At 33.3% G+C, this 15,449-nt stretch overlaps 1 protein-coding gene across 1 annotated transcript; it reads right to left on the minus strand.

Annotated features, from left to right (window-relative positions):
* Nucleotides 1-3,544: 3,544 nt before the first annotated feature.
* Nucleotides 3,545-9,509, minus strand: LOTGIDRAFT_223661 (hypothetical protein; the record flags this gene model as incomplete). The annotated part of the gene is made up of 8 exons (XM_009069078.1): nucleotides 9,389-9,509; nucleotides 8,531-8,735; nucleotides 7,501-7,679; nucleotides 6,490-6,669; nucleotides 5,784-5,909; nucleotides 4,960-5,163; nucleotides 4,369-4,586; nucleotides 3,545-3,761 (listed from the first exon to the last, which is right to left on the minus strand). Coding segments are annotated over exons 4-8 (783 nt in total), but the record flags the coding sequence as incomplete, so codon positions are not given.
* Between the last annotated feature and the right edge of the window lie 5,940 nt (nucleotides 9,510-15,449).

A 15,449-nucleotide genomic window follows, 5' to 3' on the forward strand; every position in this document is an offset into this window, starting at 1 on the left:
TCACCATTCTAATTTTCATTCCGACGTCTGTGGTTCTTGCAATTCCACTTAATCTAAGGGGTTTTATGATGTCACTAGAGGGGAGCTACCAGAAGCTATTATTGATATCTATGCAGTTCACCTCTAGTGATGTCATAAAACCTGTTAAATTCAATGGAATTGCAAGAACCACAGAATGAAAATTGGAATGGTGCAAATTGATGCTATCATTGTCCCCGATAGAAAACCTCTTTACAATCCTTTTAATATTTCTACTGGTAGTAGATATGATATCCGAATATCTTTTTATATATGCGCAAGAGAATGGTAGTAGTAGCACCATGGAGATAATGAAAATTTTTTGTACACTTTTAATGGAACAGAATGTCATATTTCATTCTGAAAAGTGATACATATGGCTGAAATTAAGCAATGATGACTAATCTTTGTCAATAACCTATGTAAAAGCTTTACAGCAACAATTCAGATTACATATTGGTTTAAATATTTTTGCATAAACAAGCCTAAATTGACATATTTTGGTTAACTCAAGGGCAATAATTCTGAAACTTCTATTGAAAACTCCAACTCATTTGGGGCGCCCATTTGGGATTCATGAAACCAACTGGAAGTTCAATACAACAATTTGGAACTGGTTTCTGAATGCCTACTACCTGTGTCGTAAAAAAGGTGTTAAAGACAGAATTCAAAATGGCTGAGAAAGGAAAAGAAGAGAAAATTTGGAATGTTGAAATATCCGATTTTTTAACACTTCCATTGAAGCCAGAATTAGAACGGGCGAAACTAGACAAGCGATGGCTACCCTTGATTGGACAAAAGATGCAAGATAGCAGCAGGCTATACAGTCAAGCCTTGAATAGTTTACCCATAACCTCAAACTTCTTAATAAATCAAAAATAATTATACCTCTTGTGAACTTCTTCTAATTCATCATCTTTCTGTCTACGAATTTCCTCTGATAAATTTTTAGTTTTTTCTATTTCTATTCTATGTTTAGCTCGTAATTCAGATATGTCATTTTTGATGCGTTTATTTTCCTCTTCAGTTGTCACAATTCTATCAGCGAATTCTTGTCTAATGATATCTGAGACTTTTCCTCTTTCTTCTTGTAATTTCTCTATTAGCTAAAAAAATAAAAAAATCAAATCAAATCAAAATCAAACATTACACATCATAGGAGATCGAAAACTCTAGAATCCTTAAAGCTGCCATCTTGAAAAGTCAGTAAGTGTCAGCAAAATGAAAAAGCTCTTATCAATAAGAAACAAGTTAATGAAGAATATTCTAGTACTTGATTTCCTGCTTATACATGTATTCAATATGAGTTCACTTATTTTGTCAATATCATTGACAGTCTATTAGTAAACAGAAAAGTCCTAAGATGTTCAAGGCATCTCTATTCTCACTTACCTTTTTAGTGTCAACTATTTCTCTATCTTTCTGTTTGATCACAACTTTTAATCTCTCATTTTCACCCTCTACTTCAGCCATTTGCGCCTAATAATGAAAATATGTTAAAACTGAGTTTTATGTCTGCTTCTGATTGAGCTAAAGAAGGCAAATGACTCATTGCAGTGTATAATGAGGACAATTTGTTTGGAAAATTGCATTAGTCTACTCTTTTTTTTCTTATTTCAAGCTGTTGAGGAATATATTTATGCGTACAGCCTTTAGCCTTTGTTTATAGACCATTCCAACGACAAGACACTTTTCTACTAAATCTTTCAACTAAAGTGATCTAGATGAGGTAAAAATCCAAAGGTCCAGGGATAAAGATCCCTTTATCCTAAACAGAGATAGAAAATTGATGCAGCTGTCTGGACAAAATTTCCCTCATAGTGCAGCACAGTATATTGACTTACCTTGATTTCATTATATCGTTGTATAGCTTGTCTTTCTGATTTCTCTAATTCTTTCATCTCATTATCATACTTCTCTCGAAATCGTCTGAAAGTACACAGTTTGATCTTACCATAGTGATGAATATTCAAATGGATGTAACCTGTTAGCTCTGAGCCATTCAACAATGGAATTCTCCGAGCTGTTTGGCTATTAGCTTTGGGCCAACAGTAAGCTAAGCAAAATCCAACTAAAAGTAACTATTCAAGATATTAGAACTTTTTTAAGAAAGTGTGAGATGATCAAAGATTTAAAATTATCTGAAAATTTAACATTTACAATATATTTTGAATTGAATTATAAAGATAGCTTGCCAGGCAAGGTAATATACGCTCACTGGCAGCTTTGATTTTGAATAAAAATATTTGGCAGTACGATAACAATTACCAGTATGATATATTCAACCTTCAGACATACCGGTATACTTCTTTTGAACTTTTTAGGCGGATAATGTATAATATTTCAAATTTCGTCAAAATCTGTCAAGAATTGTGCCTTCTAAGTGTTTACGAACTACAACATCAAGGCGATTTTAAGAACAAGAGCACTAACGCGAACAAAATACTTTTCAATTTTTCTGATTTCATTAGGGTTCATCCTTGTTTGAAAACGAACACTTACACCAAGTTTCGTCAAGAATCGTGTCTTCTAGATTGTTTACGAACAATTGTGGACAGGCAGACAGACAGACGTGGGTGTATAAAAACTAAGCAAGAACCAACTACCAACACTTTTTTTTATTGTGGTAGAACTGGAAGTCAGATTTTGGTTCTTAAAGGTGATTCTGAAATTGAACAACGCAAACACTTTGCACTTATTATGACAACAAAATAAAACTAACTTGATTCTATTTTCGGCAGTGCGTTCACACTCTTCTCTACTGGAGGTAGCATCTTCCTCTAATCTTGATATAACTAATTCTATCTCCTTATCTCGGTCTTTTCTCACGTTTTCCTTCAACTCCCTCTCTTTACTCATCAGCCATGTTTCTTGTTTCTTAATATAGTTTTCTTCCCACGCTTCCTTTTCTACCTTTAATCTCTCTTGTAATTCTTGAATTTCAGTCTGAAAAAAAAGAGGGAAAGACTTTCAGAAACTGTTATAAAGCACTTGTCATAGGAGTTGAAAGTGGACAATTGGTCATCTCCCAAAAGCATTGACCTTGGCATCAGAATTTTTCTTATCTTGAGGGAGATTTCAATCCATAGCACTGTATGGCCTACCAAACAACAAATCAACTGAAATATTTCTCAGTGTTCCATATGACAGTGGCCCAAAGAATTGACCTTTTCTCAATTGAAAAGTTGTGAATCCCTTCGAGGAGATATTCTGATGGCCTGGCACGGCCAAGGTTAGGTAATACATGTTGAAAGCAGACACCAAGCAGACAAAGCAAATCACCTTAAAAGGATAGATGGTTCGCAAATGAGGTAATAAAAATGCAGGTCAAGAAACTCACTGAGCAGGAGCAAGAAGCTAATACAGAGATAGAATATAACACTCAGAATCAGTAATACTTAAAACTCTGCCTTTTTCATTTTTCATATTGCCAAATGACTCGGCTCATATCATTTCAGAATTCCTTGAACAAATGCCGCTGATGATGTAAATAAAATCAGATTCTATATATACTCACTGTATGCCGTTTTTCTTGTTCTTCTCTGGACTTTTCAAACTCAGTTTTCATGGCATCTAGAGCTAATCTATGATTGTCTTCTAACTGGCGTCGTAAGGTTTCTAATTCAGATCGTTGACGTGAACCCTGTGTTGAGACTCTATCTTTCTCTTCCTGTACCTCACTATATAACCTACGTCTCTGTTGTTGATAGGCTAACTCTTCTTGCTGTAGTTGTTTCTCATATCTGTCAAAAAGCCATGAGGATATGTATATTTTATATTATTATATAAAGAAATAAGCTTTCATCAGACGATAATACAATTTTGTCCAGGGATAGATGTCAATGCCAGGCAGGCACTGTAGACCTAGTAAGACTAGGGGTTGCTTAAAAATCATAAGCTATTTAACCATCAGACTTTACATGTACTTATATTTACCCTAATTTTTAATCAACTTCCCCACTTTTAGGAACACAGCCCAAAATCGGTATATAATGCACATAAAAATGTTAATAATGGGCATTAGACAATCACTTCAAATGACAAGTTTTGTCTAATTGTAGACAAACCAGACAACAGATGGTTACTTTTGAAAAGAGATATGTATAGCTGAAATTGAGCTCTTATCCGCTAGCTAGACACGTACTTCATACAAAGACAGCTACATGTATCCCTTTAAATACAATATCTATTGAACTGAACCATATTTCAAGAAAAACCTAATCAGATCACTATGTGTGGAGTAACCAACAGAAAATCTACAGCTTTGCAGATAGACAGGTTGCATTATGACAAATTTTTGCTGCTATCAAGACATTTGCTCCAAAAAAAAAACTGGTCAGAACAACAAACCTTTCTTTCGCTAGCTCTCTTTCTCTTCTACAAGCCTCCTCTTTCTCCCGAGCTAACTGATCGCGTAATTCTTCAGTCATAGTCACATATCTTTGTGCAGCTCGTTCATCAGCTTGTAACAACTCAGCATCATGTATCTGTTTCACTTTCTTCATCTCTGATTTATGTTTAGCTATTAATCTTTGTATCTCTGGTTCTAAACCCTTCACCGTCATTTCCTGAATGGAATTGCATAATAAAATTTTGGAAGCGTCTGGTTTATAAAGTGTTAATATCATAGTGCAAGCCATAATCTAAGAAATCTCTATCTTTTGTTTGAAGGTACCCAAAAATACCCTTACTTCCAAAAATCAATTTCAGTAATCAGATGAAAGAATTACTGAAGAAGATATCTGAAGTCTGCAAATGTTTTGAGAAGGCGGTCATGTGACCAACTCAATCCAATCAGATCAATCCAATCCAAGTACAGTTATGAGCTATGACATGTTTGAAAACTTGAATTGAGCTTTCATAAAGTGGGCAGGAGAAATTTTGCTACATCCACAACCTTCGAGAGATCAGCACCAATTAGGCCAAATTCTTACTTCTTACCTTAATTTTCTTAGTTTTATCTTCAATCCACTTTTCTCTGCGTAGTTTTTCAGCAGCTGAATGAATATCTTTCAGTTTAGATATTTCCATACCATGAGAATCATCTAAAGTTTTAATCTTATCTTGATATTTCTTATCTACTGTTTTTAACTCTTTTACTAAAGATTCACATTTTTCACTCAGACTCTTCTTGTCGTCTATTAACTAAAATATAAGTGGAAAATTGACTTTCATGAGAAATGTGTTTGACTTCCAGTGAAATGCATAGTTTGTGAACTACACAAATTGAAATGGAGTTTTACATCCTAATTCAATTAAATTAAATTCAATTTCATTAATTCTATTTTTTCTGTACCTACTTAGGCTTACAAAGACTTAAAGTCTTTGAAGTGTACAATGAGGGAAATTCTGACAAGACAGTGACACTATCTTGAATACTTTACATGAACTTCAAATCTGTAAGAGTTTTTTTATATCTAATAATTTCTAGAAATTTGATTGGTCAATAGTAGTACTGACAAAATATTAACCAATCGTGTCTGCAATAATCTTAATCCTTTGAAAACTGAGTTTGAATACAATAAAATGCCCCGTACTTATAGTCTACAGTCAACATTATGTGACAAGATGTCACTGACATCACATGGTAACAGCACTTTGCTTGAGTCTGACACATAATTAAGTGGCCTGTATAGCAGATGCCACTGTTAAAAGGGTTAAAGCTAAATTGTATTTCTGTCAAGTCCTAGGTTGGAAAAGCAAAAATATAACTCTGGTCAGACAAGGTTGACAAATACACCGAGATCAACAGCCCTAAAACCTACCTGGTCAATAAAAGATAAATGACGTTTAATAGCCTCTTCATATTCATCTTTCTGTACATCTAATCTTTTAGACATTTCTTTTTCTGTTTCTTTAGCATGTCTTACTGTTAACTCTCGTTGTTGATTCTACATCAAAATAAACAAAAACATACACTATCATAAAATACAGGATAAATATAATCAAAATGATCATCAAATTCAGGATAAATATAATCAAAATTATCATAAAATATGGGATAAATATAATCAAAATTATCACAAAATACAGGATAAATGTAATCAAAATTATCATAAAATACGGGATAAACATAATCAAAATTATCACAAAATACAGGTTAAATATAATCAAAATTATCATCAATTACAGGATAAATATAATCAAAATGATCATCAAATACAGGATAAATATAATCAAAATGATTATAAAATACGGGATAAATATAATCAAAATTATCATAACATACAGGATAAATATATTCAAAATTATCAATAAATACAGGATAAATATAATCAAAATTATCAAAATACTGCCAAAATTATCATATAATATGCGTCAAAATTATCAAAATTGTAATGAAATATAGAATAAATATAATCAAAACCATAAATAGGTAATTTTTTTAATAATTACATGTTTTTCAAAGCTTTTAATTTTTTGAATTTTCTCAATAATTTTACATTAAGCTAAGAAAAGTAGGTTACTTACCAATGCTTTCTGTAACATGGTTACAGTCCTACGTTTTTCATCTAATTCTAATCGTTGTGATAGTACTGTATTAGTAACTTCACTAGCTGTAGCCTGGGCTTGTTCTAGTTGTACTAATTCTTCAGGATCAGGTACTAATAATGCTGGTTTACCTAGGTCTTCATTTATCTTATTTAACTCCTAAAAGGTTCAATATAACTTGCATGAGGCACAGCACAGGCTTAAAATTCTGGATTGTATTTCACAGAGGGGTACACCAGTGCACTAGGCCTACTGATAGATACCAAACAAGATAAATTTTAAAGAATGCACCATACCAAGTGGCAGATCTGGTTGTATTTCTCTTTTTAATTTCCAATATGTTCATGTATGTTGCAATGTAGGCTACATATAAAGACGAGAAACCCTCTTTAAAATATCTCCAGTGAGAGGTTTGGGAATAGTTTTACTCTTGGCAAGACAGCTCAGAAAGCTATCAGATTAAAGTGCTAAATTGCTTTTGGTTTGAAATTCAAACACTGAAACTTTCTGATGCAAGGGTTAGTGCTTAGCCACTGCCACTTAAAGGGATACTACGTCTTACATAAAATTTTAAAATTTTAAACTTGGCCAAGTCATAAATAACATAACAGGATCCTTATATAATCCGATAAATCCAAAAAACTTAATAAAAATGCAATTATCTATTGAAAAACACTTAATATTATGATTAAGCGTTTTTCAATAATGACTTAGTTTTATGAATATTCCTATTTTCTAGATTTTACAGGGATTCTGTTGTAACTTTATTACACCAGGTAAGTTCACTGATGAATATATACTTATAGCGACCATTCTTGAGAATTAAATTTTATGTTCATTCTAAGACGTAGTATCACTTTAAAGGTTTTGGCATCTGACATGTTTGTACCTTGACAACAACTGCTTTTACTAACTTTTCTCACAAATTTTAATTTTGTTACAACAAGCACAATGACTACACTGAAAACAATATACTGACATCATACTTACTGAATCTATAACACTAATTCTATCACTAACTTGAACTTCATCTAAAAATGATATGATACTCTTTAGCTTATCATCGGTTAGAAAACCTGACTTATCTAAATCATCTTTTCTACCTAGTCTAGATAGATTCTCAGCTGTTAAATTAGACTCTTTACCATCTTCTGATGTTAACTCATCCACTGTAACAAAAAAACGTGTATCTTTGTATTGTTATGGGCAAATAAACTTAAAGGGACAGATGCGCCATATTTTTTACCAATCGTACCTTTGTCTCAGAACCAGGAATATTTTACCTAAGCCTATCAGTAATAGTGTTAACGGCTCATCATCGAAATTTGAGTCTTCAAATTCATGTGTGTCCAGAATTATCCGAGTCGTCATTTCTTGAGACACTGTCATACATAAAAAAGACATCTTTAGAAATAGAAAATTTCTAGTTTGAGGTATTTTGAAGGAATTTTGCGATTTTCTAGTACTTATGAGGACTATTTAAGCATGTCTTATACCCAAACAACCTATGAAAATGGCAAATCTGTTACTTTTCTTTTCCCTTTTCTAAAGGGGTTTTCTACACTGTTTGTATTGCAACACAGACAGCATCCATTTGCACGATGAGACATCCGTGGTTCTTGCAATTCAACTGAAACTAAACATAACAGATCAGAAAATGCTGATAAGCGCCACAAATAGCTGAGTTCCATCAGTGGAGAAAGCAAAAAATCTATATAACAAAATAATCATGTCAACTAGGGCTTGGTATCGATTATAAAATTGAGATTAATTATCGCTGGCAGACTACTGATCAATAATCGATTAATAATCAAAATAATTCATTTGAGAAACCCTGTAAATACTAAATTAAAAACATGCCAAAATTCTTGATTTTATGGGTTATTTCCGCATCATAGATAATCAATAATCAAAATTATAAATTCCTAGCAACGATAATCGATTATTTCAATCATTTTACCCAGCCTAAATGTCAACTTTTTCCAATTTTATAAAAATTTAAGAATAAAAGGATTCTTACACCAAGTGTTTCGTTTTCTCTCTGGACGTGGAGTCTCTAGATGTTCATCTGCTTCTAGTTTTCTCAATGTATCAAATAAATCATTTAATGTACTATGTGCACTGACATGACTGGAGCTCTTTTTATTTCTAGGTGTAATATTATCACCATCCTCCTTCCCTCCACTACCAGTAGTTTTACGTGATCTGGGTGAGAATGGACCAGACTAAAATGGAAAAAAATAGTTTTTTGAACTTCTCTGCACCATATTGGGTTAGTAGAAGAAGCAGGCAACACTATGCACTGTGCAATACGAAAGGAAAGGACAATGTCATTTCTTATATCAATTTCCAACTGTCAAGGGATCTTTATTTTACATAGCTTTCACAGTAAGGGCCTTGAGTTATTGGTATATTTTTTTTTTCGATGACACATTTACCTACTAAGTCTCCGTGTCGTACATCAGTAACAGGGAGGAACTGGGTTTGAAAATAAGAGGGTACTATCTTGAACAATGAGATAGAACATTGGACCATAAGATTAAAAAAATGAAACGTGCAATGCCATGCAGTGTGCCTGCTTTTTTTATTTCCAACGGTCGTGGCATCGTTAACGTGCACAGCCTGTAGCACACGGTACCTTGGTTTATTGTTCCATCCGAAGGACTAGACACTTTTTCCATGTCAGCCCGGACCATCAGATTAGCAAACTTCAAATTCGCTGAGTCATTGCAACACCATTGTCCCATCCTACATAAAATCGAGACAATGAACATGAATTGAAAAAATCAAATTTTTCAAAAAAATTCCATCAGATCAGCTAGAATGCTTATAAAATTTTTCCAATGAAAAAATTTACATCAGACCTATAATATAGTACCTGAAATATTTCATCTACAACAGAGCTAATATCACCATTGGTTAAAGTTTCTTCTGTCTTTTCTGTACGACTAGATGAAGGCTGATCAGGAGAGATAGGATTTCTAGGGGATATCTTTTTCTTGCCATTTAAACTAGTCTTTGATGGTGTTTTCCTTAATTTACCATTAGCTTGTAAATACGAAATTTCTTCTTCTGCTTTCTTCTTAACATCTTCCTTCTTTTCTTCTCTTTTCCTTCGTAGATCCTTGAAATGAAATGAAATAAAGTTTTACATCGACATTGGGCTAATGATAACAGGCAACTCCATGCAGTGTGCAATAAAGGACATCTTGCCAAGACAACATTAATTAGCCTACTCTATTAGGATTTCCAACACAGGGTCAGAATTTATTGAGAGAATTGACTTGTCAATGTAAACTTCACAGCTGCATAGAAGCTAGCATTACTGACGGGGATGCTGGGATGAAAGATAGCTTGCCAGACAAGGTAACGTATGACCACTACCAGCTGTCAGAAATGATAACAAAGTCTGTAGTGGTTTAATATGTGAATCCAATCTTCTGATTTTTACTAATTTCAAGCTTTACTGAGATCTCATACATAGTTTCATCAAGATCGGATTAAAAATGTAGTCTCTATCAGGCCTGAACACATGTTGCACAATATAGCTAATAGAGTGAAACATCAAGTCAGACACGATATTTCGGTGAAAAATTATCCGATCTCCACGAAAATCGATAGGGATCATCTTCATAATGACATTGACACACAAAATCAAAATAATCTGTAAAGAATTGTAGCCTGTAAAGTGAGCACAAACCAAATATGAACGGACGGACGGATGGACGGACCAACAGTGATTACAATATATGCCCATCTTATGTGTGGGCGTATAAAAATACAAGGGTGTCACCTAAAGCTAGGTCAGTATCAGTTTGTAAATGCTTCAAATACAGTTATAAAACATCCTTAATCAATATTGTAAATATCATAACAATAGTTAATCGAAATTAAGTAAACTATTCCAGTCTTTGTATAGAAGTGTCAACACCAGCAAAAAAATATCTTCTTGTACCTGTATAGCTTGTTGTCTAGTCTGTCTTGCCTTATCTTCTCTTATTTTCTTTCGTTCTTCTCTTTTCCTTTCTTCAATTTCTTTTTCTGTTAAAGATAAGTGCACATCCTGTTTCCTTTCCTCCATTTTGTCATGATGTTTCTGTGTGAGCAGACGGCGAACAGCTGCCTCACTTGCCTTCTTTCTAGTATCGTGACGTCTGTACCACTTCTGAATCTTAGTGGCAGCCATGTTTAATGACTGAATGTAATCTTCTGCTACATTCAGTCCTACTTGTTTGCCAGAAATCCTTTCTTGATTTACAGGAGCTTTTTTGATATTTTGGTATGATTTTTCAATTTTTGGTTGAAGAGCTTTATTTCGTGGGGATGTCATATTATTGGCAATGCTACTGTTGACATTGAGTGGTTGCCGTGGCGATAAGTTTGAAGTACTGACATCCTCAGACGAGTTGTTTTTGTTAACGCCAGACAACTGATTTTGGAGGGTTTGTAGTTTGTTAATAGAGCGTGAAAGAGATTCTTCAATGTTCTCAACATCATCATCATCACTGCTTCCATGATCTAGATTAGGTTGAAATATATTGTGAGGTTCGGAGAGGTCAGATCTGTTGGTATGAGGGGCCGTTAAACTTCTGGCACTATCTAACACTGAGGCTACTTTCTTCTTGGAAGGCTACAAAATAAAATGAAAATTGTTTTTTTATGTCCTACTTTTATGCAACTCAATGGGCTAAATAGGCAATACCATGCAGTGTCCAATGAGGGAAATTTTGTCTGTCAAGGGATCTTTTAAGTGCACTGCCTATGGCACACAGAGCCTAAGTTTATTTCCCACCCAATCTATATTTTTATAAGAAACTTACAGTATTTTCCCAGGGAAGTTTTGATGGTGTTTTCTTCTTCTCATTATTACTACTAGCTGGTTTCTTTATCTTTGGTTTGGTTGAATTTTCAAATAATGACAGGAAATCATCATTGCTGTAACAAAATAAAAGAAATTTAATCAACGTCAGAAAGAGATACACACATAACAGCATTCTTATGGCCACATATTCTCGAAACAATCCTAGCGCTAAGATGTCCTAGAATCAATGTTAGAAGATAGTGCTAAGATCGTTTCGAGAATACAGTGCCAGGTTTGTAAAAATCATTTGTGAAATTTACTCAAACTACATAAAACATATTTCAGAGCAATGAAATAATAATTTTTAATGAACCATACCTTTTGGTGCGGCTTCTACTACTAAGAGCATTTTTACTGACTGAAGATATATCACTAATTTCACTTCTGTGACTAGAGAGTGGAGTTGACGAAGCTGAAAATATTTTCGAAAACATTTACATACCAAAAAATATAACAAAAGAGAATGAACAGATAATAACAATAAAGTTATTTATTTTTTAGGGTAGCTCATTTGATATCAAGGCCATACTCAAGGTTAGAAAGTTTCTAATGCCACAGCATGTGCTTTTGAGAGTGGGCCCATGGATATATGATCGACCTTTAGTCATTAAAGTATCCAAATCCTTGACCTCTTAGCATTCAGCATTAGTTTCAGAATCTTAGACAATTAGTTGTTGGTGCTTGATGCATTGGCTAATTTCAAATTCAAACCCTGAACAAACCCATATATCTTTTTTTTAATGCCAAGAAATCATAACAAAATTTCTAAAATAAAGACTAAATTGTAATGAAAGATAGTGAAAATAACAGTAACTTACGTGGAGTTTGTTTACGGTGGGTTCTATTAGATGATAACTCTCCTATACTACCAGATCTTTCACGTAGTGTACTAGTCTGAAATATCATTACAATCAAATTTTATTATTTTATCCTTTTAACACTGTGTCAGAAATTATCCAAGTGTGTAAGGTTTATGTAATTTTTACAATATGAAAACAGCTGGACACGTATTCTCGAAACAATCTTTGCTCTACGACAGAGGCGGATTAACCTATAAGCAAACTAGACAGCTGCCTCTCGGCCCATGACAAATTTTGCAACAGTAAAAATTATCAAATTATCAATAAATTTCCACAGGCCCATTGAAAATTGTACTACTAAAAGCGTGATGTGTGAGAATCAACTAAATTGTTTGAGCCTAATGGTGATGAATGCCGATATCGTGCATACGATTGATGCTGATGAGCTGATTGATCTGTTCCTGAAAAAAAAAGATCGCAAACTTCCTGCCATAATATTGTAATCACATCATGCCCCCTCCCTAAAATGAGAAATGAGGCTCTCTACCATTCGTTTGCCTACGGCCCAACAAGTCCAAAATCTGCCACTGCTCTAGGATGTCCTAGAATCAATGTTAGAAGATAAGAACCTAGGACATCCTTGTACTAAGATCATTTCGAGAATAAATGGCCTGCTGTACAAGTTGCTGAGATATCACGTAATATGGCTGTAATAAGTCACAAGCTTAAAGGAAATGTACCATATAATTGTTGAACCAAATTTGAAACAGTCTTCAATGATCAAGCTTACACTTTATTTCAAATGTAAAACCTATTCTGCAAACACAGCAAAAAAGAATGATTTGCATAAAAATATGCACATAGATTTTTGAAAAAATTCAAAATACATTTTCATGGTCATTGACTGATTTAAAAACTAATTCTTACCAGCTGTGAAAAATTAATAAAACTATATTGATTGCATGTCAGTATAATATAACAAGTTGGATTGTCCCACATATTTGCATTTAGTGAAGACCTTTGCAAAATAAGGTCATTGCATGATTTCTGCGTTTTGTTTGTTTTTTTGTTTTTGCTACCGTAGCTTTTATGTTTAATATAATCACTTTAGGTAGGGTCTAACGACAGCCCTCTTTAATGTTTATCAAATTAACCTTTTGACCTAACCTGTGACCATCATCAAAAAATACCAGTGCTGGAGAGGTTAAAAATTTGATGGGCGAAAGCAGATGTCACAGAGTAAGGTCAAAAGAATAATTTGACGAATGCTCAAGGGGGCTGTCGTTAGACCCTAAGTAAAGTGGCTATATATTGATGATTTCCAAATTTTTCCTTTTTTGATACAAAAGTCCTAGAAATTAGATTTCACTCTGTAGTGTAACATAAGTGTAAGCGACCAAATTGCAGACAAACCTGACATCAGAATCAAATTCTGAAAAGTATTAAAGATCATTTTATCAGCGCGCAACAATAGATAACAATAAGAACTCCTACCAATTTAAAGACTAAAAATTTAAGAACATGCGTCATTGTCTTTGAATTGTCTCACCTTATTTTTTCGAGGTTCTATGCCAGGACTAGGTTGTCTGGAATGTTGAGCAGATCTAGGTCTTTTACCAGAGGCAGAAATCTGAGAGCCTGTCAAACTCAGATCCAAATCAACACCATTCTTCTGTGCCATTCTCTTCTGCTGTAAAATATATATTTTGTGTTATTCATTGTCTTTTACAGAAACAATTTGTCATAACTAACAGAGACAGATTCGCCATTTTTGGAGATTGATTTGGGTTTTGAATATATCAATAGTCTTCTGAAGTACTAAAAATGTATAATTCCTTCAAAAATAACTCAAACTAGGAATTTCACTTTATAGTTCTATAAGTGTCTTTTCAATAGAGAAAGTTTCAACAGAAACAGAAAAGTGGATAATTCTGGACATACATGGATTTGAAGTATCAAATTTCGACAATGACCTCTGACCTGCTAAGTCAGCTAAATAGAAAGGTTAAAGTCATGCTGCAATTTTTCATCTATTCAACTTACTATAACAAATCTAAATAGATCTATATGTCATTTGTTCAAACAAGTCCAAACTGTGTATATTAACAATATTCATTTATTTTCTCATTATTCATTCATCTAAATTTTTCTTTTCTCTTTTCCCATTTAATACTTCCTAGTAGAATAGTTTTGTTGACAAACAATATTGGAATGTAAACAAGAAAAAAATTATGATATTTCCTCATATGAAATGAAGTTTTGCATAATATCTCATAAACAATTTGAATGACAATACCCTTTTTGATGCCAGCCTCACAAACCTGCTTCATAAAGTGGAAAAGCAATTAGAAAAACTGAAGGAACCTTTTTCAACCACACAGACAAAAATATTTCAAATATCATTTCTCAATACATTACTCAAGAAAGATAAAAAAAAGGAATTTATTTTCCAACCTTCATATCATACACAGACATTCTCCAAATTATTTTAAAATCAATCTTCTAACTAAATTCGATCTAGAACATACACTAGGTGCCATTAACCTAGTTCAAGTTCCAACAATCCTCCATTATTGAATTAGATATTAAAGATTATGGAGTATGGAGCAGAAGATAATATCAAAAATGAATTATTTATCAGATATTTGATACAAACTCTTCATCAATCTCAATGAAGCTAAACTTCTATTGATCTTTCTTTCTCAGATTATAGAATTAAGTAAAAATATGTGGTGATGAATTGGGCATGATCACTTAGTAGTACCTAATGTTACAGGGACACGTGAGTTATGTCATGGGGTTGATTTTGGCCTTGAATTCATGTAAATAGTCTTAAAAACTACTAAAACTGTATGAAAATCGCATTATTCCTTTAAATAGACCTCAAACAAGAAATCAAATTTTTATTTGGAGTTTATAGAAAAATGATTTCTATAATTGCACACTACATAGCGTTGTCTTTCATTAGCCAATTCTTAATCAGAACAGCAGTTTGTAAAACTATGACTGATTGCATAAGCTTATTCATTTAACAGATCAATAAAGATTTAAAGAAGCTTTGAGAAATAAGTCAAATAAAAATATATTTTGGTATCTGCTGTCGGGTAGGTACCATGCCCATCAGCAAAATCACTGGTGTGCAGAATCTGAGACCATAGTTGTCATCATATAGACAATGCATGATGGAGATCTTGACAACAACAGAAAACAAATATCATCGAACTGATTATATGGCATGATATTGCATGTTATAATCTGAAGCTTAAAAAATTTGCCCA

The sequence above is a fragment of the Lottia gigantea genome, assembly GCF_000327385.1.
Source record: "Lottia gigantea unplaced genomic scaffold LOTGIsca_98, whole genome shotgun sequence".
Lineage (NCBI taxonomy): Eukaryota > Metazoa > Mollusca > Gastropoda > Lottiidae > Lottia > Lottia gigantea.